Source organism: Sciurus carolinensis, chromosome 11 (genome assembly GCF_902686445.1).
Source record: "Sciurus carolinensis chromosome 11, mSciCar1.2, whole genome shotgun sequence".
Classification (NCBI taxonomy): Eukaryota; Metazoa; Chordata; class Mammalia; order Rodentia; family Sciuridae; genus Sciurus; species Sciurus carolinensis.
Genome location: NC_062223.1, coordinates 64,804,363 through 64,829,662, shown reverse-complemented (window position 1 = coordinate 64,829,662; position 25,300 = coordinate 64,804,363). Strand labels below are relative to the sequence as shown.

Sequence of the window (25,300 nt, the reverse complement as noted above, 5' to 3'; positions counted from 1 at the left end):
CTTAAACTGATAAAAGAGTGGCACCAACTGACATCAGATAAAGTAGATTTCAAAGCAAAGAAAATTACTAGAGACGGGTATTGAATCATGTTTAAAGAGGTCAGTCCACCAAGACAACAATACTAAGTTTGTATATACCAATTAACAAACAGAGCTACAAAGTATGTGAGGCAAAACCTTCAGAACTGAAAAGAGAAACAGACAAATCTACAATTATAGTTGTAGACTTCAACATTCACTCTTACCAACTGATAGATAGAATGAATAAACAGAAATAGCAGTTACTGAAGAACTCAAAACCATTATCCAGCAGGATCTAGTTGACATTTATAAAATGCTCCATCCGATGAGAAGAGTATACATTCAAGTGCCCATGAAATATATGTTTTATGGCCTACTCTGGGCCATAAAACAAATCTCAACAAATTTAAAAGAAAATCATAGTATACATGATTTCCAACCACAATGGAATCAGAATAGATATCACTAACAGGAAACACAAACATCTCCAAAACATGAAACCTAAGCAACATACTTCTAAATAATCCATGGGTCAAAGAGACAGTCTCAAGGGAAATATAAATACTTCAAACTGAATGAAAATGAAAATTTACCAAATTTCAGACAGCCAAAGCAGTGTTGAAAGGAAAATTTATAGTATTGAAAGTTTAATTTAAAAAGAGGAAAGTTTCAAGTTAGTAATCTTAAGAGTCCACCTAACTTGGGAAAAGAAGAGCCCAAAAAAAAAAAAAAAAAAAAAAAGTAGAAGGAATGACAAGAAAGTAGTCAAAATCAGTGACATTTAAAATGGGAAATAGTATAGAAAATTAATAAAGAACTAATTCTTTGAAAAGATCAGTACATTTTAAAACCTATAGCAAGACTGGCAGAGACATTAAATTTCCAGTATTGGGAATGAAAAGGATATATCACTACAGATCTCATAGATAGCGAAACGATTTAAAAAGGGAGTATAATGAACAACTTCACACACACAAACAACCTAGTTCCCCATTCAGTAAAATGAACTGAGAACTTCAGAAGCATAAGCTGTAACTCAACCAATATGAATTAGATAATTTGAATAACCCCATAACTGTTAAGCAAATTAAATTCATAATTAACAATCTCTTGAAAAGGAAGTCTGCAAATCTGGATTGTTTCACTGGATATTTGTACCACACATTTTAAGAACATTGAATACCAGTTTTACCAGTCTCTTTCAAAAAGAGAGAGAGGAGGGAATCCTTCCCAATTTGTTTTATGAAGCTGTTCTTATCCTGATACTAAGCCAAAGACAGTTTGTGTGTGTGTGTGTTTGTGTTTCCTTCATGCATATGAGAATCCTTACCAAAACATTAGCAGCTAGAACTGAGCAACATATAAGAAAGAATTATACCCCAGGCACAGTGATGCACACCTATAATCCTAGCAGCTGGAGAAACTGAGACAGAAGGATCACAAGTTTGAGACCAGCCTCAGCAATTTAGTCAGATCCTGTCTTGAAAAATAAAGAAGACTGGGGATGAAACTCAGTGGTGTCCCTGGGTTCAATCCTCAGTACCCATTACCACCATCAAAAAAACAAAACAAAACCAAAAAACCTAACTTCAAGAAAATAACAAAATTAGAATGCCGTAAACTCAGTACTCCAGATTTAAGAGTATTCTGTCTCAATACGTTTCTATTGCTAATAAGAGCTCCACAGACAGGGTAAGTTACAAAGAATAAAGGTTTAGTTTGGCTCACTTCTGGTTTAGGGTTAGGGGTTGCATCAAGTGATGGCCTTCATGCTGGCAGAGTTAACAGGCAGTGCAGGGCATTACATGGTGAGCAACAAGACACATACATTGCTGGTCTTTCTCTTCAGAAGCCTCAGTATTCAGTCATGGGGCTCCACTCTGATGACCCTTTCTAAACCTAAGCACGTTGCAAAGTCCCCACCTTGTAACATCATAGATGATTAGCTTCCATCTTAATACCTCAAGTTGGAGATTAAATGTCAATATGAGTCTTGGAGGGAACAAACCATATTCAGACCATAGCTCTTCTCAAACCAGCAAACCAAAGCCTGGTATTCAAAAGTCAAGGGAAGAAATGAGTCAGAAAAACAGGAAGAAATGCAGTGAGCATCCATCAAACTCAAGAAAAGAAACTGAAGAAAAGAAAATTATAAAGGAGAAATAAATTACAAAGTGATCGAGAGAGTGCAAATCTGAAGAACATCTCATGAAAATGAGATGAAGCAGCAAAAAGGATCTCAGAAAAAAGTGAAAAAGACGACCAGCAAAGGAGCTCCAGTTTAATGGGAAAAAGAAAAATCATGAAGTGGAAGTAATGGTTAAATTGTAATTCAGAAGAACTTTCTGGGAGTGAGGAAAATATTAAATACACCTTTTAAAGGACCCACCATGTACCTGGAAAAATTGACCTAGGACAATGAAATCTGAGACACAGTAACTTTTTTAACTTGATAAAGTAAATTGGGCTATCATCATACTTCTGAAGGTAAATCATAGCAATAGAATTGCAATTTCAAGAAATTCAAATTATAAGCCAAGGGTTTGATATCAAGCTGAGTTTTTCTTCAGTTATGGTAATAAGAAAAAAGCAAATGTGAACATTCTAGAACTCATTGGATATTGTATTAATGAGCAATTAAGTTTATTAGCATATGGGCTTAATCCAGCCAAGAGATGAGTGGGGAAACTTCAGCAAAAGAACTGTTAATACACTTACATGTAAAAATTAAAGACCAAATAAAACAAGGGTGGGGATATAAGTAGAAGAAAAATATGAAATGTTATAAATAGTCAGAAGTACAAAGAATATCACATTTAGAAAAGGGAGAAAGTAAAACTAGAGTAAGATCACAGACTTAGGTGGTTAAAGACAAGGGATACTTAAAACTGGCAGACGAGAAAAAAAGTTTAAGATGAAAATGGGTAGGGGAACAAAAGGAATTAAGAGCATTAACAAAAGAATAAAGGCAAAAGTAACTACTAGAACAAAATTCCTAACCTTGCTAAATTCCAAAGCAAATGTTTAAAAAGACAAAAAAAAAAGGTAAAGGAGCACAGTAAATAGTCATGGAATAATTATATAATAGTGACAGATAACAAACATACGGTCAAATCAGTATGAATGGACTTAAATTGGTTATTAAGATTTTTAAGCAAATGCCATTAAAATTTGGTTTAGGCAAGAACCTTGTAGTGAATGCTAAAATCAAAGGTGCAGAGTTTGGCCCTTGTAGTAATAATCTAGCAAGGAATGTGTAAAATGAATCTGAAACAAATAACATCAGACAAACCCAAATTGCCAGATTGCAGAACACTGTATAAAGTAACTGGCTGCTTCTTCAAAAAATATCAGTGTCATGAAAGAAAGGTAGGCTTTGAAACTGCTTCATATTAAAGAAATCTGAAGAGACAGGTAATTTGTGACTCTAGATAAGATTCTGTACTAAATAGGGAGAAATGCTTCAAAGGGCATTATCCCTTTGTATAATGATTGATAGAATTGAAAAATTGACTGACAAAAGTACATTTTCATTATTAAATTTCTTTAAGTTTGAGGTAAATTTCTGAAGTGGTTTAGAAAAAAATACATAATAATGTTGGTGTGAAGGGGAGGAATGAGGCAAAGGTAGCAAAATCTTTAAAAAGTTGATGAGTTTGAGTATTTTAGTGTTCTCTAGTCTATCCCTGTCTATGAACTATATAAGCCAGAGACCAGTACACACATTAGGTTAGAAACGTAGAATTTAAGTTACATAATTTTCTCAAATTTCTCCCTCCCCTCTTTTAAAGTATTGTTTTATCAGTTCAAATTACTTGTATTTGGAAGGCCTGGCAAATTTGGCATCAGCCCATTTAAGCTATAGGTGTGATGTCTTTCAAAACTTCTTTTTCTCTGTTAAGTTTTCACAGAATTTACCTATCTGCATTCTTAGAATATGCCTTAAAGAAGAAAAAAAATTGTTTTCTAAGTGTGTCCTTTCATATGACCTCCAGTAAAATGCTTGGTCATGTGGAAAAACCCTACAATTTATTTTTTCTCCCCTCTTAATACTTCCTTCTGGTATGAGAACAATATAAAAGATGGAATGAATTTAAAAGCTTTTGGCTATCTTTTCATATTTTTATTTTGTTCCAAAGTGAGGCATGTCAAACAATATGTGGATAGTGTTTTGATAAGTCTTGACAGCTATTTTGCATCTAAGTGTGTTTTACTTGATCAAGCTCCTTTAATTATCTTTTGAGGAACAATTTGTTCTGTATCAACAGAAAGAAGTTTTGAGAATACTTTGTCTTAATTATTCTGTTTTTTTCTTTGTATGTAATAAATATTTGTGAAGGAAAGGGAGAACATCAAATGAAATTTGAGATTATGTACTCAATCTTAATATGTTATATTGACCAAGTTTTTAATCATGAAAAGCCAGTGATTAAAAAATGATCTTATGTCTAGTGATTCTTTAACAGTATTTACAGTGAGTTTCTTGCTTCTGTCTTAAGTTTCTACAGAGAAGAAAAAAATCACATGACTCTACTAGAAGAAAAATTCAAGAGCTTTCATACCTTTTTCAATAGAGCAGTATCTCACATGCAGTGAGACTTCACCATGGTTTTCAATCTTTATATCTAGTGCAGTAGGTTATTACTTCCTGATCCTGACTATCTTGTTTAAGAATGATTATATGATTTTTAAGCATATGGATAGTGTGAATTCTTCAGAGGATAATGTTATTTACCGTACAATTTTTAAAAGTTCTGTTGTGAGATTAAAATGCATATAATTACATTTCTAAGAAGTAGAGAATTACTTTTTAATGTAAAGACCAAGAATCCTTTTTTTTTAAGACTATTTAGTCAAATACCACAATGTAAAGTCACTAAAAATTAGGTAGAAATGACTGATATGCAATACCAAGAAAAACAAGTTTTGTACAAAAAGAAATGCTATTTTTAAATTTAAATTTTATAGTGATACCACTATTTTGCTGTTGAAAACTTTTTTCCCTTGGTGCATTTTGAGGTCCTAATTTTCCAATCATTCTACTTATAAACTTTTTGGTAATTGCAGAGTTTTTATATTTTAAGACTTTTTGTTAACATTTTAAGTAATTATAAAACAATTATATTTTTTTCTAACTAGGAAGAAGCATTACATGCATTTATTCAACCAGAAATCCTGGATGGCCCAAATCAGTATTTTTGCGAACGTTGTAAGAAGAAATGTGATGCTCGAAAGGTAAATGCCATGTTCAGTAATTAAGAGATCAGTTCTTAATTACTTGATATAATATTCAATATCCAATAGAGTCCCTTCTTTTTGTTTCTTTTTAGGGTCTTCGGTTTTTGCATTTCCCTTATCTTTTGACCTTACAGTTGAAAAGATTTGATTTTGATTATACAACCATGCATAGGATTAAATTAAATGATCGAATGACATTTCCTGAGGAGCTAGATATGAGTACATTTATTGATGTTGAAGATGAGGTAAATATTTATTATATTTCCTTGTTATATTATATTTCTCATAAATCTACTTTAGGTATGCATGTTTTTAAAAGAACTGTTTAAATTAAGTAAATTAAGAGTAGATGCCATGGGGCTTGGGTTGTGGCTCAGTGGTAGAGCGCTCACCTGGCATGCGTGAGGCCCTGGGTTCAATCCTCAGCACCACATAAAAATTAAAAAATATTAAAAAAAAGAGTAGATGCCATTTAGATGGTCACCTTGATAAAAGCTTTTCCTTATTTTCTAATGCAAACTTCTATTAAAAAAAAAAAAAAAAGAATTACTTTGTATAAGCTTTTCCTGGCCACCATAAACTTCACTTCTCGTTTGGGCAAAGTAATTTATGATAAGTCTTTGAAAAGACCATAAGAATCTCACCTCTGGAATTTTTTCTTGATTTCGAGTAATTGTGTTTCATAATTTCTTAATAATTGAAACTCGTCTACCAGTGGGCTTTATTTGTGTTTCTGATATGTACTAAACATGGAACAAATACATATGAATGAATAAATAAATAAACTAAATGGCATGAACTTAATTTCTTGTATTAAACAGAGTATCTGAGGTATTCTCACTTAAGGTTTACTAGCTCTTAATTGGTTAAAAAGATATGAAATGCATTGTGCTCTGTTTTTCTTTTTTAATTAGCTGTTGTAAACTTTAAATAGGTTGATTATGGGACTTGGCCATACACATGAAATGATCATCATTTCTTTTCTACTCAATTCTTTTCTACTCAATTTCTTTCTACTCATTGATCTCCCAGAATTCCTCTAGCCTTATTCAGTAAAAGATGTATATTCTCTTACTCTATTCTTTTCAAAACTCTTCTGATTTTATTTTATGAAATATTTATGATCATTTAGCATAGTGGTTCAGAGTGATTAAATCTTTTTTTTAGTCTCAAAACTACCATGAAACATTTTTTTCCTGAATTGATTGCTATATTTATAAAAATGCCTTTTCCTAGGAGCTCAAAAATAATTTTAAACATTTATCAAGTTTTATTTAGTACTGATAAGCACCAGTAGGCAATGTGGTATAAAAGAGCACATGTTTTGGGCTTAGCTAGATGTCAGTTCAAAGCCTGTAATCCTAGCTGCTCAGGAGACTGAGGCAGGGGAATTTTAAGTTCAAGCAGCCTGGATAGCTTAGTGTGAGACCCTGTCTCAAAATAAAACTTAAAAAGGGCTGGAGATAGAGATCAGTTGTAGAGTGCTTGCCTATCATGTGTGAGGCCCTGGGTTCAATCTCCAGTACCACCAAAGAGAAAAAAGAAAAAAAATAGTAGACGTTAGTTCTTATTCTTGTCTTGCTTCTTCCTAGCTTCTTGACCTTAGATAATTCACATAACTTTTCTGAGCCTCATTTTCCTTGTCTGTAAGGATAATAATTGTTTTTTTATAGCTATTTTACAATGATGCCTTAGATGAAGTAGATTTTTACTAAATGGTAACAATGGCCAGATAACTTTTTCAAAGGTTTAATTTAAAATATTATCTCCAACACTTTTAAATTAGCATAAAAATATGCTAAATTTTCAAAGGTGATATTATCTTTGTAGAATTTCTACTTACATATAGATGGGTATTAGATCCATCTTCTGTTTATGCCTAGTGTATTTCTTGTAAAGGGAGATCTTTTCTAAGGGAAGGAAACCTAGGTATAAAGTTTGATAGGTTCTTATAAGGAAGTTCTCAGTAGAGTTCTTGAGAAAAGATATATTTTGGCTTAGTTGGAGGAGTTTCAGGAATGATCTCTTTTGACTTAAATTTCTGAAATTGGTTTTCACCACCATTTTTCCTTGAACCAGACTTTCTTGAGGGAGAAAGACTGCACACTTGGTGCAGTTCCTACAACAAAATTGTTTGGAAAAAAGTTTGTTATTTATTGCTTGGTTGATTCCAGAACTTCTGTGCAGTGCCTTATACATATCAGGAGTTGTATCTTAGAGAATTCTCAAACTATTTAAATAAAAACATTTTTAGGAGTGTCCATAAAATATTAAAGAAAAGGGTTGTTTGGGAATTTCTAAGAATTCTTCAGTTGAATTTGTTTGAATGTGATTCTTTAAAACCATAAAACGTAGAAGTTATTTCTGCCTCCTGTACACTAGAATATAAAGTTCTGAGGATAGATATGATATCTTGTTTTTGTTTCTAATTATCTATAACACCTAACGCAGTGATAAACTGAATTGGACTTTTTGTTCAAAAGAAGAGAAGATATTCTCTTGGGATTTGAAAACAAAAGGATCTCAGTTTGGAGCGTAGGTTATCTACTTTTATGGATTGTGCTGAAAGAATTGATAATTTTGTGTTGTTACTGTGCAATGATAAACATAATGGGGTTTAATAGAATTCTAAATCACTAATTTGTTGTTCAGATTTTAAGATAGAAATGCTATTAAAGTGCCCTTTTTACTTGTTTAAAGTTTAAGAGAAATTTACTTAAATCCTTTTATTACTAAGGATATATTAAATTATGTGAAAATGTTAGAAAGTAGGTAAAAAGTTTTGATGAGTATATTTTCATTTATTTGGCTTATAATTGTAAGATAATTTTGTTTTATTAAGAAATCTCCTCAGACCGAAAGTTGCACTGATAGTGGAGCAGAAAATGAAGGTAGTTGTCATAGTGATCAGATGAGCAATGATTTCTCCAATGATGATGGTGTTGATGAAGGAATCTGCCTTGAGAGCAATAGTGGAACTGAAAAGATTTCAAAACCTGGACTTGAAAAGGTACCTTTCATAGTTTGTGTGTTTTGTTTTTAGTGCCGGGGATTGAACCCAGGGCCTTGTGCATGCCAGTCAGATTCTCTACTACAGAGCTATATCTCTAGCCCCTTGTATTTTATTTAAAAGAGAAAACAATCTCTGAGTTTCTTTATAATTATGTAGCTGTTTGAATAATAATATACTTCTTAAAGTTACTAGTTTTCTATGTATATGTGCCTGTATATAAGATCATAATTAAACTTACGAAAAAACTACTTATTGGTAGGAACATTAATTTCTGGGAGATTGATCTATAAACTATGCCCCCCGACAAAAAAAAAGAAAGGATGCCCAGCAACCAGGAAACCAAGATCCTAGAACTACCGCTAACTTTAACATTGCAGCGAGTTAGCAAACTTATGTATCGTCTGAGTTTTCTTACATAGCAAAATGAGTGTTGGACTTGATCTGTTGATTTGAAAATTCCTGGCCATAGGAACACTTTTGAAAGAGTTAATGACAGAATTGATCTTTTTGAGGTAGCAGAAAGCCAGAGCTCTCAGTCTTCCTCTACTCTCCCCTAATAGTCCTTAGGCACTTTTGGAAAATTATATAATCCCATGGATTATAATATGAAAACCACAGAACTGGATAATCTCTGAGACAGGATTTTCTTTATGCTGTGTGAATGAAGATTTTATCAAACCATTTCTTTCACATTGATGTATTCTGCTTTATTGAGGGGAGGATTACAGATAAAAATGTCTTATGTGTGGTGTGAATAATCACTTGAAGTCTCAAATCTTACAGTCATATTAAATATAGAGATTTGGGAACAGTATTTAAGAATGGGTTTTTACTAGAACAGATCTGTTATTAGATCAAGGCCATTATCCTCACCACTGTCACCACTGCCATTTACTTTTGAAAATTGCCTCATTCAGCACAGAGGTAGGTAAGCAGGAATTGCTATATAATGAATAATCAGATATAACAATATAAAGAACATTGCATTATAGCAAAAGTCGGCAAACCATGGTTCAAGAGCCCAATCCAGTCATTGGCCTGTTTTTCTGAATACTCATGTCATCGACAAATAAAGGCAGTTTAATTTCTTCCCTTCCAAAGTGTACGCTTTTTTCTTTTCTTACTGTACTCAGTAGGACTTCCAATATAGTGCTAACTAGAGGTGGGGAGAGACAACATCCTTGCCTTCCTCCTTATTTTAGGAGGAGAACTTTTTGTCTCTTACCATTAAGTTTAATAGTGGCTCCATATTTTTTGTGGGTATCCTTTGTCATATTAAGGAGGTTCACCTTCATTCCTAGTTTGTTTAGAGGTTTTTTTTGTTTGTTTTATCAGGAAGGGGGATTAGATTTTGTCAAATGTTTTTCTGCATTAATATGATAGTTATGTAGTTATTCTTTTCCTTGAATTGCTTTAATGTTCTAGTATTGAACCAGTTTTGCTTAACTGGAACAAATCCAATTGTGTTATGATATGTAATTTTTAGATATTGTTGAATTTGATTTGCTAGTATTTTACAGATTTTTTACTTGTGTTCATGAGACACATAGGTGTGTAGTTTTCCATTCTTGTAAAATGTTTATCTTGTTTGAGTAATGCTGGGCTTATAGAAAGAATTACATAGTGTTCCCTCTTTTTGGAAGTGATTTTAGAGAATTGGTATATTCCTTCCTCAGATGTTTGGTAGAATTCACCAATGAAGTAATTCAGTCTCCTTACTAGTTGCACATCCATACATTTTGATATATTGTGGTTTTGTTTTCATTTGTGTCAAGATATTTTCTAATTTCTCATGTGACTTTTTGATTCTTTGTTTTTTAATTTCCTTATGTTTGTGAATTTTCTGCTTTCCCTTTTTAAACTGATTTCCACTTTCTTTCACTTTTGAAGAATTATTTCTCTGAACATATAATTCTAGTCTGCTGGTGATTTTTTTTCTTAAACACTTGAAATATTTCACTATCCTCTCTTCTTGCTTGTATGCTTTATAATGAAAAGTATTCTATAATACTTATCTTGGTACCTCTGTAGGTAAGGTGCTACTTCCCTCTGACTCCCTTGAAAAGTCTTGGTTTTATGAAGTTTGAATATGATAAGACTAAATGTGAAAAGTTTTTTGTGGTTTTTATTTATTTTTTTTTTTGGTGAGGGAAGGGTAATTTATCCTGCTTGGTGTTTTCTGAACTTCAACTCTGTTGCTTGGTGCTCCCTATTTTGTGAGTAAAGTTTTATTGGAACAAGCCATTCCCATTGTTTATATATTGTCTCTGTCTGGTATAGTGCCCTAACAGAACTGAATAGTTGTAGCAAACACCGTATGACCCACAAAGCCTAAAATGTTCACTATTGGACCTGAGTGTGAGAAGTTCAAAGAATCCCAGGCTTTAGTTCTGACATTGCCATTAACAAGTTGTATCACTTTTGGGCAAATCATTTAGTCTCTGTGCCTCTCTGTTAGCACATTTTGGAGGAATTTGGACTAGGTCTTTACTGTTGTCCTACCCAGATCTAGACATTTGTAAATTTGTTTGCCAATACTGTGTTTGAAGATTTATGCCCTTTTTATTTTAGAGCAATGTATTATTTTGATAATGGTATTAAAATAGAATAATAGGATATGTTTTTATGTAATTTTATTTACAAATTACCATTCTACATTTGGATAAAGTCACTCTTAATCCGTTTTCTATCTCTTAGCAATCAATTTTTGATTTGGAACTAAAATTGCTGCTCTTGAGAACCCTCTTTCATATAGACTTATTTTGTTTATGTTTATGTATTGTTTGTGATATGTTTATGTTTGTACATGTTTGTTTATGATGTGGTATCTTGTTTCTGATAAGTATGTTTATGTAATTCTGATTTGGAAGGTGATTCAGTCTACCTTTGTAATCTAGAATTTTCTACCTTCAGAATTTTCCAAGGAGATAATTATATTTTGGCTTTGCTAATTATAATGAAACTTTTAAAATGTATAGATGCAGCCTTTTAAAAATACAGGGTGTCTCCATATCATAAAATATTTTTCATATCATTCAAACACATCCAGAGTTTGTCTGTCATCTCACTTTCTTTAAGGTTATTTTAATCTGTTTCTTCACAATTTCAAAAGGTAATTTTTAAAAGATCTGATGTGTGAAAAACTTATGATGATAAACTACATATTTATTTACTAATTCAAAACACTTTGATAGTATAGTTGTAAATTTTATAAGTTGTTCAATGCTTTAGAAACAAATTCTGAATTGCAGGTAAATTCGGAAACCTATGACTAATCTTAGTTTTAGAAATAAAATTTAGCTACAGAAGGAAGTTTTCAGACATATTCAGAATTTGTTCTAGAAACTTCAATATTAATAATTACAGTCAGTTCAAAGTTATTTAAGATATATTGAATGTTATGAGACTTCTCAGAGGCACAAATGCCTTTACCTAAATAATTAAAGGAAGGGCTGAGGCTTTAACAGCTCAGTGGTAGAGCGTTTGCCTCATGTGTGAGGCCAGGGTTCAATTCCCAGCACTGCGTAAGAAGAAGAAAAAGAGGGAAAGGGGAAAGGAGAAAGGGGAGGGGAATTAATAAATAACAAGCAATAAGGTGGGAGACACAGAAGAATAGAAATTGAATACAGGGAAGGGAGGGGAGGATAGGAATGGGAAAGATAGTAGAATCAGACATAACTTTTCTGTGTTCCTATATGGATATACAACCAGTGAAACTCCAAATCATGTACATCCACAAGAATGGGATCCTAATTAGAATAAGTTATACTCTATGTATGTATAATATGTCAAAATACACTCTGCTGTCATGTATATCTAAAAAGAACATTTAAAAAAACTTGTTTGGCAGTAACTGGGGAATCTTCTCTTATCAAACTGCCTTTTTAACCTTCTTACATTCTTTTTATTTCCATCTTCTTCCCTGTCCTTTTTGTAATAGAATTAATGGTCTGCAAGATCTCTAGTATCTCCAGCTGTCTTAGGACCTGTAAAGTATCCCAGCTGCTGAAAGAAAAGATAACCATAAATATGAGACAATTCATTTGTAAATCACCTCTTTTTAAAATAAATCTTTTTATTCCAATTTTCTTTCAGAAACAACTTCAACAATAGCCTATTTCATTCCAGTGAAGAATTGTTTACCAAAGAAGACATTATTAAGAAATAGTTTTAATTTATTATAGATACAGTAGAATTCAGGATTCATTCTTAACATAAGGGAGAGATATCAGATTAACAGATCATTCTATCACAGATATTACATAAGTACATTAGAAGATGTTGCAAATAATTACAACTCTCAGCTCTTTTGTAAGGGAAATAGAATCTTATTTGAATAAAAAAACTATTTCATATGAGATTTCTTGATGTTCACTGTGCATGTTTAAAAAAAGTGTTGCACTTAGCTTGTGCTTCAAAATTTCAGGATGTAGTTCTTTAGTTTTTGTGTAAATTAATATTTATAGATAGATATAGTTCCAAAGGTTATCGCAAAATTGAAATGTGAAGAAATACTCTGAGTGAAACTTGTGATATATATTTTTTTTTTTTTGGGGTGCTGGGGAATCGAACCCAGGGCCTTGTGCTTGCAAGGCAAGCACTCTACTGACTGAGCTATCTCCCCAGCCCGAAACTTGTGATATATAAAAGTTTTTGGTGACTTATCATTTTAATTTTATCTTAGAGAAAAATTAACCTATAATAAGTAGGACAACTCACATGGTACTTTGTTTTATGTTAATAGAGAATAGGAAATAGTCAAATAAGGGTTCGTGGTTTTCCTCTCCTCTGAATTACTTTTGTTTTTTTCTCCTCAGAATTCCTTGATCTATGAGCTCTTCTCTGTTATGGTTCATTCGGGGAGTGCTGCTGGTGGTCATTATTATGCTTGTATAAAGTCATTCAGTGATGAGCAGTGGTACAGCTTCAATGATCAACATGTTAGCCGGGTAAGGAGGTGTCCTTTCAGATTACCGAAAGGCAGGAGTAGAGTTTATATAAAATGGAAGTGTCTGTATAGTGATGTTTCTCATGATCCACTTCAAAATAAGTCTTTCGTTTTCAGTGAATTTCTTGCTTTTGCTTATCGTAGTTCTTTGTTTATCTTGGTGAATGTTTCCCAAGATAGACTATCAATTTTCCTCTTGCCCTAAGCCCTCATATGTGCTCCTTCTTGTGTCATTAGGAACACTGGAACTGACTGGCTGGTAAGCAGCCACTAATTATCATTACATTTTTTTGAATTAGTATCTTTGTAGTCCATTTTCAGGATCTTGTATAGCATTTAGACCTGTAGTTAAAAGTTTGGATTACATATTGGCCTTAATTTAGTGGTGCCATAGATTTTACAAAACAATATAACAACTTTTTAGATAACACAAGAAGACATTAAGAAAACACATGGTGGATCTTCAGGAAGCAGAGGATATTATTCCAGTGCTTTTGCAAGGTAATTTTTAGTGTTTATAAGTTTGAATTAATTCTAGCTTCTCTGTGTTTTTTATCCTCAGATATTAACCCCCATGATGCAAACCATATATGGGCCAAATCCAGTCTGTCTCGATTTTGGAAATAAAGTTTTATTAGAATACTGACATAGTCTTATGTTTATATATGTTGTATTGTTGCTTTCACACTACAAGAATAAAATTGAGTAGTTGCAACAGACCATCTGACCTACAAAGCCTAAGGGGTTTTATTTCCGGCCCCTTCCAGGAAAAAATGTGCTGATTTCTGACAATTCTCTTGTCAGTACATGGCTTTGTTGAACATTTTGCTGTGTTACCAAGAGGAGATAAAGAATTTTTCCATACATGTGTCATTTTAAAAAAATGTAGATTTTCTTCTTTCTGGAATATTTTAAACTTTAATATATCTGAACAGTGGTGTGGCTTTGTGATTATTTGAAATTTAAAAACCCACAATTTTAAATGAATATTTGTTGCTTGAAAATGGAATCTTTACTTTTTGTCCCTGTTAATCTTTTTTTGTTTCTACTAGTTCCACAAATGCATATATGCTGATTTATAGACTGAAGGATCCAACAAGAAATGCAAGTATGTTAACTTAGTTATTTGATTTTATTTTGATTTTAGTATAAATTTGTTTAAGTTTTGCAAACCCACATAACCATTTTTAAATGATAGAACAGTTGGATTTTTTAATACTTGAAAGAATTACAAGACTTACAAATTTAGTGGTAAAAAACTTGGGAAAAGGTTGAAATGTTTTTTAGTACACTAAGAAACAAGTAACACTTATTATTCCTTAAATACATTGGATATTTATTTGGAGTAAGTTGAATTATGTGCACTTAGGTATAGTGATAATAATCCCAGCCCTGTATAGCCATCAAAACTCACCAGCTGCATGTCCTCGAGCAAGTTACTGAACCATTCTCTTTCTTTACACATCTGTAAAATGGGTTAATACTAGTATTTTTTATGGTTGTTATAAAAATGAAATAACATTTTAGGAATTTAGCATCATATCTGGCATGCAATAAAAACTCAAATGTAGCCATTATTTTCTTCAATTTCAAGACTTTGGGGTGTGTTAGTATGTAAATAATACTTTGAATGGGGTCCTTCCAAAACCTGAAACACTAGAAACATTTTAGGAACTAGAGTTAAATATCTATGGTATTTTATTAAAAGCAAGTAAGTTTATATGAATCTTATATAAATCCTTTATTACATTTTAATTTTAGTAAGAATCCCAGAAATAATCCTAAATATTAAGCATATTTTATTTTTACTTTTTGGTAATAATGGCTTTTAAAATTACAGTTCTTGTTTTTTCTTGCTGATTTTGACTGATTCATGCAGAATTGTTAATAGGATTGTGTGTGAACATGTAGAGATGGTGTGTTTGCCCACATTCATTTTGTAATTAAAAACATAAATCACTGTCTTTGACTTCAACATACTTTTTTGTTCAGAAAACTACCATATTAGTAGTAACTTGTTAACATTATAATGTTTTTGTTCATGTTTTTGTAAACTTTCATCAGATTGTGGAGTCAGTTGATAGAGGACTCAGAACTTAATCATTTTTTACCAAAAGTATATTCTAGGAGCTGTTATACAGTAACTGTTAATAATTTAATATAGACACAGGATTGTAAATTTTGTGTCCTGTGCAGACCCAGCCTTTACTCCCAACCTCTGGTTTTGTTGTAACGCACCAGAGGGCGCTGTATGATATTTAGTGAATAATTTTTAATTTGTAACTCATATCTGAAACCGTTGCATTTTTACCTTTCACAGAGACATGATCCTTTTTATATCAGTTCCATTTAATGCCACCCATTGACTCTATTAAATTATGTCTTAAATGTCATATTGTTACTTGTATTACTTTGAGTCACATGTGAAGTTAAAATCATTAAAAGCTTTCTTAAAAATAATTCATATGGGACTGGGGATATAGCTCAGTCAAAGCCCTGGGTTCAATCCCTAGCACTGCAAAATAATAATAATAACTTGTATGTAGGTCTTGATAATATTTTGCATGTACTCTTTTCTTTTAACTGGTTAAAAGTAGCTTCAGAAATGAGAGTCACTTTTTTTTTTTTTTTTTTTTTTTGTTCAAATTACAGTATGCAGAGAGGAATGTAATAGATGAAGTTTTCAGTTTGGTCATTCAGCCAGCCTTGTTTGGTTAGAAAGCAACTGAAAGATTACTTCAGGAACAAAGAAAAGATAATATTATTGCAGAATAAATAACAAGTAGCATTGGTAGTAGTAGCAAATACTACAATAGCAGTAGCATTTATCAAATTTTATTTTATCCCCGTCATTAATTGTATAGGGTAGAGACTATGAATAAGCTAAAGAAACCTGAGTCTGGAGAAGTAAACTTGCCCACAGTCACACAATGTGATGGTGATGGCATAATTTGATATCAGAAATGGTTTTGTTTTTGAGTTTTAGAGAACTTTTTTACTCTACATAGTCTACATACTTAAGGTCTCCTGGAGTCAGAAGCCATTTTCGATGAATATATGGCTTTTTAAAATATGAGACCTGACTAGGAATACCTCTTCATCTTTGCCTAGAAGAATCCCATGTTCCAAGCTGAGAAAAGAATGTAACTGAAATATATTTCTGTGAGTACAGAGTAACAGGATATGCCAGGGAGCATAGTAGAACAGCATGAATAAAAGAATCCCAATTTCAGTGACATGGTTTTACCCTGTTTTTATTACTGATAGAATTTCTAGAAGTGGATGAATACCCAGAACATATTAAAAACTTGGTGCAGAGAGAGAGAGAATTGGAAGAACAAGAGAAGAGGCAACGAGAAATTGAACGTAATACGTGCAAGGTTAGATTCCATCGATTTACTTTTAACTGAGAAGTGTTATTTAAATTTCCTTCTATTCTCATAACTAACTCATTGGATTGATTCTGTAGACAGTTATGCAATCTTGATCATTAAGTAATGTACCAGCTTTACTACAGAACTAAAATTGATTTTATTTGATACATAAACCCAGTAACATGGTGATAGCGCTTGGTCCTGGTAAAGCTGCAGTGAGGTAGGCATTCTCATATCCTGATACTCAATTGTTAAAACCTTTCTGAATAGAAAATGAGTAGTATTTATCAAAAAACCTTAAGCAAATTCATATTCTTTTATGTAATTTTTCTTATAGAAATATTACCTAATAAAAGGATATTTCTTGACTGGAAGCATATTCATCTCAGTATTTTCCGAAATTGGAAACACCTTGAACATTTATCATAGAGGAAAATTGGAAACAACCCGAACTTTTATCATTAGGGGAATGATTACATAAATTATGATATATGCTTAGAAAGAAGCATAGAGTTGTTTAAAATTAACTTTTTTAATTCTTTTAAGACAGTCTCAGCTGGGCACAGTGGCATACACTTGTAATCCCAGTGACTTGGGAGGTTGAAGCAGGAGGAGTGCAAGTTCAAGACCAGTCTCAACAATTTAGCAAGGCTCTAAAGAACTCAGCAAGACCCTGTCTCTAGAGTGAAAAAAAAAAAAATACATAGTCACTAACAATTAGTGAAAAGTATAGTTATAAAGAGAACGAGCCCAATTAGATTTAGATTTTCTTTTAAATGACAGTATTTTGACAATTAGGAAAAATACTATCTACAAAAGAATTAAACCTTGACTCTTGACCTCCTAAGTTAATGATATTTTACATTTTCTAGATAAAATTATTTTGTTCACATCCTATAAAACAAGTAATGATGGAAAATAAATTGGAGGTTCATAAGGACAAGACATTAAAGGAAGCAGTAGAAATGGCTTATAAGGTATGTTTAATTGCATTTATTTATCTTTTTGTATTTTGCATTTTAAATAATTGTTATTTACTATTCATAGCATTTAATTATTGATCAAGTTATATAACCCAAATTTTCATTATAGTTAATAATAATATAAACTCTTACAATAAATTCAACAGCCTGTTAATTCACTTGTCTCTTAATCTTCTTTGGAACATATACTTGGCTGATTTTGAGAATTTCCTCACTCTGAGGACTGGGGATATAACTCGGTAGAGTGCTTGCATCACAAGCACATGACCTGGGTTCAATCCCCAGTACCACCACCAAAAAAAATTTCCTCACTCTGAAAGCCAGTTAATTAGAATTAGAAACAAAATATTTATTTGTTCTTTTCAGTCATTTAGTAGATATTTATTAAGTAACTACTATATGAGGTATTAGAGATACTAGAATGAAGATATGATTACTGCCCTCATGGAGTATATAATACATTAGAAAAAGTAGTTTTTAAATCCCAATTTGCATTGATTTTATTTTTTAGATGCTATAAACTAAATCAGTAGTATATTGAAGTAATTTATTCTAAGACCTTAACCAGGCTAGGGAAACTTGGGGAACAATATTTCAAGTAGAGAGGACAGCATACATAAAGCTCTGAGGTAAAGCAGTGCTTGGCATGTTCAAGAAACAGAAAAAAGGAGTATTGTTTTTATGTTATCTTGAATTAGAACATAGACTAAAAATAAATTATAGAGACTTTGTAGAATGATATTGCATTTTGTTCTAAGAATTACCAAAGTTACTAGAAGGGTTGAAAAGGCAAATTAAGAAGCACTCTTTCACCAGATCATTCCAAATATCATTAGTGGTTCTTGACAAATGAAAAATTTCCCTTTTTCTTCAAAACTGAATAGAACTTAACTAAAATTAGGCATTCATTACCTAGAGAAAAAATTACATACTTTATCATTTTGTATATTTCATTTATACGATCAGTTAGACAACTAAAAATAGCTCACAAGAGAGCTAACACTGTTTCTCAAAGTGTGAACCAGCACAGCCTGTACCAGAATCACAATAAAAATAATGTTGTTATTAAAATGCTAATTTATACAAATGAATCAGAATTTTATGTTTGAGCTTGGGAATAATACATTTTAGACAAGTATCACAAGTGATTCTTAGGCATATTAAATTTAAGAACTGTTTGTACTATGTACCTGGTCTTATATAGCACTTACCAGTGTTGAAATTTTACATTTTGTTGTGTAGCTATTTTAATTAATTATTACTGTTCTTCTCTAGACTTTAAGGGTGAATACCATTCTGGTTTTGCTCACTGTTACATTTCTAATACACTTACCAGGTATATAGGAGAGTCCAAATTGAGAGGGTATGTAAGTGAATAAGTGAAGGAACAAACAGTAAGATGAATGGATGACTCTGGATTTACCTCATTGTAGTGAAAACCTTTAAACCGGTATTGGACTTAAGGATCATTACTGCAAAACAGTGGTAAAACCAAATTAGACTAAAGTGGAAAAAAATGTCTTAACAACAAAACAGTTTTACATAGTAAGGTCAATCAGTGATATAGAAGTTATGGTAGTTGATATTCCATCTGTTTTGAATGCAGGAAGAAAAAAACTATCTTGAAAGTAGGAAGGAAAGAAGCAAACAAAAGAGAAGTCAATCTTATATACCCCAAATAGAGCTTCCTCTCTGGGGATGGGGGTTGATGAATAGAGATCAAGGGGTACACACTAAGGCTTTCAGATACTCCTTTAAAATCATAATCACAACCCTTAATGGACATTGAATACTTCTTAGCAGTCCTACTGTGTTTCTCCAGAAGACTGGTTTCCCATTCAAGAGATGTTACCTCCAGGGTACATTATCTACTAGTGACATGAGCTAGAGGGAAATCTATAAATGCAATTCTCATGCCATGCTTTGTAGGTATTCTGGAGACTGATAGTAAGGGGTACATCCATAGAAGAATGGGGGTAGCACTCGGAAAAAATAAAAGCCATAATCTTTATGGCTTTAAGAGATATACTGTTCTCCTGTCTTTAGTAGGATATTGCTAGACAATAGATTGCAACATATTGATTTTGAGTCCATCTAAACTTTAGAATGTTAATTTTTCCATATAAAAAGAAATCTTTATTGAGGGCACACCTGGAATGTAGCCTTTCAATCACCTCTTTAAAAACCCTTTGTTCAAAGGTTGGGGATTTAGCTCAGTGGCAGAATACTTACCTGGCTTGCTCAAGGCCCTGAGTTTTGTCCTTGGCTCTGGAAAAAAATAATAATAATAATTAAAAAATAATAACCCTGTTTCGCCTGATGGGGAGAATTATAGATTCTAGGACAGGAGTCCCCTGTGTTTCTTCTTTGCTAGCAAAGCAGTAAAACTTCGTTGTCCTTTATCTCAAAATTAATAAATAAATAAAAGTCTTTGAAATATATTAGTGCATAGTACATGATTTGAAACATGGTCATTTAAAAATCACATTTAAGTTGTCTCCATAGCTTTGATGTCTTTGATTCAGATCATAAATACATAGGTTTTATTGTTTGTTGGGACTATCAACTAATTAATATGACTGTTACACACAAAACTAAAACACTGTTTTCTTTTTTCTTACTTGGGTGTTTTCTTTAGATGATGGATTTAGAAGAGGTAATACCCCTGGATTGCTGTCGCCTTGTGAAATATGATGAGTTTCATGATTATCTAGAACGATCATAGAAGGAGAAGAAGATACACCAATGGGACTCTTTCTAGGTGGAGTCAAGTCAACGTAATTGTTTGACCTACTTTTGGAGACAAGAAAGCCTGATCAAGTTTCCAGTCTTACAAACCTGGAGGTAAGCAATTTTATGCTATTTTAGTTATACTGGAATTCCATAAGAAAATGTTCTTTTTTTTAGAAATGTATATATTTAAACTTTTAAATATATTTTTAACATATAGAATAATTGAAGTAGTTAGCAAAAATCTTGGAAATGAACAACAGCAACAAGAAGTCTGCAGTGGGATTTTTCTTCTCTGCTCTGTAGTACCGAATCATTTTGGTACTGAATAATCCTGTGTGCCATAATCTTCTGAAATTATCAGCTAACCTCTTAGGAGGATCTCGCTCTTCCTCTTACCTTGACCTCTCTTCTTGCTCCAAAAAAGTTTGCTGCCAGAAAGTCCAAGAAGTAGATTGTTTTTATGGTCTCTTTGGAGGAGGTGGATTCCTAACCCTGTCACTGTCAACATTTGCAGTTTTCTCTAATCTCTACTTCTACAGATCCTAGGGACTTTTTGCTCTCTTCATGAAATCTGTCATATTCCCTCAGTACATTTGCTCTTTTCTTTGAGACTGACTTGGAAAGCAAAATACAATGCCTCTAGTTTCTCCAGAGTAGTCCCTGAAGAGTTACATGGTCTTTCTCATTTCCAGAGTTTTCTTACTAGAAAACTGTATATAAACCATAATAAATAGGAGGAAAAATCCAAGCATTTAAATAATTTTGCAAAATTCTTACTATCGTATCTTGACTCTTAACTCCCTTCCATCAGTGGTAAGTCAAAATTCAGATTTATTTTCTTTACTTTTTATTCCTGAAAGTTGAACTTAGAAACCTTATTCTGCCCTTTCATATTCTGTTACTCTGTGAATCCCGCAGGCCTTCCTGTTTTATGAAGGCTCTTCTTTCCAAGGTACTTTAAGTGTAATATTCTTCCATGGAGCTGATCTTTCTCTCAAGTGGGAAAATTTCATTTTTGAAAATTTGGTGCCTTTTGCAGTTGAACTCTGCTCTTACTATAGCATTCCTCTGAAGAACTTTCTGAACAAGATAGAAAAAAGGATGCAATTAAAGAATAACATGAGTCAGAAATGAAGTCAATTAAAAGGAAACTGTAAATGTAACTATGAATTATAAGATGTATGAAGTAATTTCCATTATTCCTTAATTATCAGGATCTTAGCAGAATATTTTATCATTTAGATTTAGCAACATGGAGAAAAATCTAAGCATTGACATGTGAGGTTAAAACAGAATAACTATTAAATGCAGTACTTGAAGATCATTTATGTTTCAAGGGAATAAAAGTTTAGTTATAACATGATCACCTAAAAACAAAGACAAGTTTAAAATGTAATGTGAGGATTTTAAGTGACAAAATAAATAAATCAGACTAGTTTTTGTGTAGAATTTTCTGTGGGAATAGAGGAGAAACAAAGAGAGGAGAGGAAGACTTTCATTATGAGGAAAGTCTAATGGTTTAATGAAAACTGTTTAAAAGCAATTGGGATTCTATACATGTCCCCCTTAGTATTTGTTTTGCAGTCTCTAGATTTATACTTATTTAGTGTTGTGGTTTTGTTCTGTATTTGGAACTTTAGATTTGTATATTTAATGTGCTTAATAAATGTGACCGGTAGTGTTATATTTTAGAAGGAAACAAAGCCATGTATTTTTAAAAATCACACTTTTACTTTTGCAGGTAATGTGTAGTGCACAGGACAAACTAATACTTCCTAGGGAAGACTGCTATTTTTAAGCAATCTGGGAGAACTTTTTAATTAACCTCATTTCCTTGTGTGTCTTTGCTTGTGTTGTGATAAATTGTGAAGAAGTTTTTAACATGTTATGTGTATAATGTACATTTACATATTGGTAACTAGAAAATACTCTCTTTTTAGATATTAGAAACAGTGTTAGAAGCACACATCTATTAGAAACACATTAAGAATGCAATGCTCATATGCCATAGATTTAAAAAAATAACCTCCAATTAGTTTTTATGTCTTCAAATGTGACCGAAGTGATGGTGAAAGTTCATGTTGTTGATCTAAAGGCAGAAACTGTAGCTGCTCCCATAACTGTTCGTGCTTACTAATCAGCAGTTACAGAGTTCAAACCGCTAATTTCAAAGGTAAGTTTTCAAATGGTCAGTGACTATTTTTGAGGGCCTGCTGTTTACGAGGCCTTGTGGGATAGTATACGTGAAATGTAGGATCTACCTTATACAATTTTTGTAGTTAGAACACAACTGTAGTAGGAAAGAACATTTCAGAAAGAAGGAACAGATTGAGCAAAGTGTGGAGGCAAGAAAGCAAGAGGCAAATGCACATAACCAGCACTTGTAAACCTTGGGTGAATCATTGTGAAACAGACCTGGAGATCTAAATTCAGTTTATTTTATGGGAGGCTTTAAACAGCAGAAGTTTGGGCTCTCTTTTGATGTAGGCAGTAGGGAATAGATTTTTTATTTATTTTCTTTTGTTAAGTACAGAAGTAGTGTGAACAGATCTGTGTTATAGATTGAAAAGTCTGGTGACACTAGACTGGTAGTCCAGATGGATTGAAGGAGAGTCGGGAATGGGAAATGAGGAGGCTATTGAACTAATTCAGATGAAGGCATATGGCTGGAAATTAAAGAAAGTATAACTTGTGATAGATTGTGAGAGTGATTATATAAATAGATTCTGTAGGACCTGTAATTGGTGAAGGTTGACATAAAACAGGAGCACAGATGACCCAGAGAGACTTCAAACTTCAGTGACAGAATCAGTGATATATTAATAGCAGTAGAGGAGTGAAGTGGGGAAGCAGGCTTGACAGGGAAAGGGATGAGTGAAATATTGGCCCCATTATGCAAGTTAGTATTAGAGAACATAGGCTAATTTCTGAATTTTTGGACTGGAAAAATATGATGATGGAAACATCCAAATTTTCTTGGGAAAATGGGCTGGTCTACTTCAGACATATGGTTACTATCCTTTCAAGGGTCGTATACGTTATAGAACCTTGAGCGCACAAACAGGCAAAATTTTACAGGGTTCTCAAACTCCTGGATAAGAACTCTCAATGTAGTGAAAATTGTTCAATAATTGGAAATCAGGAAGTTGAGAGTAGTTTTCAGCTATGTATCTTATGGTAGTCTTCTTTTAGCTAATTATTTGGGAGTTTTAATACCTGTAGAACAGGGTTATCATAAACATTAAAAAACAAGTGCTTTGTATGAAAAAATATTAAATATATAATAAGAATTGGTGGCTATTATTTTGTTAAATACAAAACAGTGACTTCTAACACTTTTACCAAAGTAATAATACTCAGGAAACAAATCATGTTGCAAAATTATATTTTATGATTAAATTGCTAATAAATACATACTATATTAATATAATTGCTCTTCATTTAAAAAGTACAAATGCCAGATGTAAAGAATTTCAGTTCAATCTACAGTATAAGCACTCAGATAGGAGACATACACACACACACACACACACACACACAGAGATACAAAGTACCAGTCCCTTCCTTGATGAAGCTCATAACTTCGTTAGGAAAAATATGTTTAGAAAATAAATGGAGTTGGGCATGGTGGCGCCTGCCTATAATCCCAGCAGCTCTAGAGGCTAAGGGGAAAGGATCAGCAACTTAGCAAGGCCCTAAGTAACTCAGTGAGACCCTATCTGTAAATAAAATAGAAAATAGGACTGGGGATGTTGTCGGTGGTTATGTACCCCTGGATTCAATCCCCAGTACCCAAAAATAAGAAAGAAAAGAAATGTACAAGATATTGTAGCAGCAAATATCAGGGGCTTTGTTTTGTTTGTTTTTGGTGGTGTTTTTGTTATCTGATACTGGGGATTGTATACAGGGGTGCTTTACCACTGAGATACACCCCCCGTCCTTTTTAATTTTTATCTTGAGACAGGGTCTCACTAAATTGCTGAGACTAGTCTAGAAATTGTGATCTTCCTACTCAGCTGCTGGAATTACAGGTGTGTGCCACTGCACCCCACACAAATATACTATTTTAAAGTATAAGTAGGCTACCTGAGAATTAGGTGTTCATAACTGACACCATTAGTTGTATTGAAAACAAATAGTTTTTAAATTATTTTTATTTGCTCATTTCATATGAAATTGATAAAATGACTCAAAAAATTAAGGATGCAGAACTTCAGAGTAACTTAGTATCAATTTAATCTCACTTTAAACAAATTAAAACTGATTTAGTAGAAATATTAATTCATTCACAGTATATAGCAGAACCCATCAAAAAACCAAGGCATTTTAACTGTTGGTTTGATATCAACTCTCAAAGTCGGTTACTCATTTCCTTTGAAATCACATCACTTCCTCTACATGACAAGTTTAAGAGAAGTACAGTCTTTAGCAGAAAACTACCTTTAAAATAGTTTTAGAACATACATTTACAAGAGATATTTGGTTTCCTAATTTATATCTTAATTAATGGATGTGACTGATAATTTTTTCCTTAGATTCTCCAAAATTTTTAAAAACTTTGCTAAAATTATTTTTCTCATAATTTTCTCTGATATTTTTAAGAACTCAGCAGTGTCTTGTTTCTCATATTTCTACATCAAGCACAGAAGTACTTTTGAATGAGTACTTTTTTATTAAAATACTTTCATTGTAGGCCATCCATTTACCTGCTGAGACCATGAGAATAGTACTGGAACGCTGCTATAATGATTTGCGTCTTCTCAGTGTGCCCAGTAAAACCCTGAAAGCTGAAGGTTTTTTTAGAAGTAACAAGGTATGTTCTTTTTTTTTTTTTTTTTTAATTACTATTTTCTTTGCTATTAATAAATGAAATGAAGTTCAGTATTACACAGTTGGCCTCTAGAGCTGTCCATCATGTGTTTGAAACTGACCTTTAAAATTTGCACTTTTCCCAATAATTACCTTCCTTGGTAGTCAGGTCAGATTAGGC

General features: G+C 32.5%; 1 protein-coding gene across 1 annotated transcript in view; it reads left to right on the top strand.

Annotated features, from left to right (window-relative positions):
* The window catches only part of Usp47 (ubiquitin specific peptidase 47), a 97,105-nt gene that overhangs the window by 56,817 nt on the left and 14,988 nt on the right, over window positions 1-25,300 (top strand). The window contains 13 exon segments of the mRNA XM_047567660.1: window positions 5,161-5,256; window positions 5,352-5,504; window positions 8,102-8,269; window positions 13,090-13,221; window positions 13,645-13,721; window positions 14,273-14,328; window positions 16,488-16,600; window positions 17,467-17,571; window positions 20,216-20,297; window positions 20,300-20,395; window positions 20,398-20,421; window positions 22,374-22,483; window positions 25,004-25,123. Of these exon segments, the coding sequence (XP_047423616.1) occupies window positions 5,161-5,256; window positions 5,352-5,504; window positions 8,102-8,269; window positions 13,090-13,221; window positions 13,645-13,721; window positions 14,273-14,328; window positions 16,488-16,600; window positions 17,467-17,571; window positions 20,216-20,297; window positions 20,300-20,395; window positions 20,398-20,421; window positions 22,374-22,483; window positions 25,004-25,123 (1,332 nt within the window).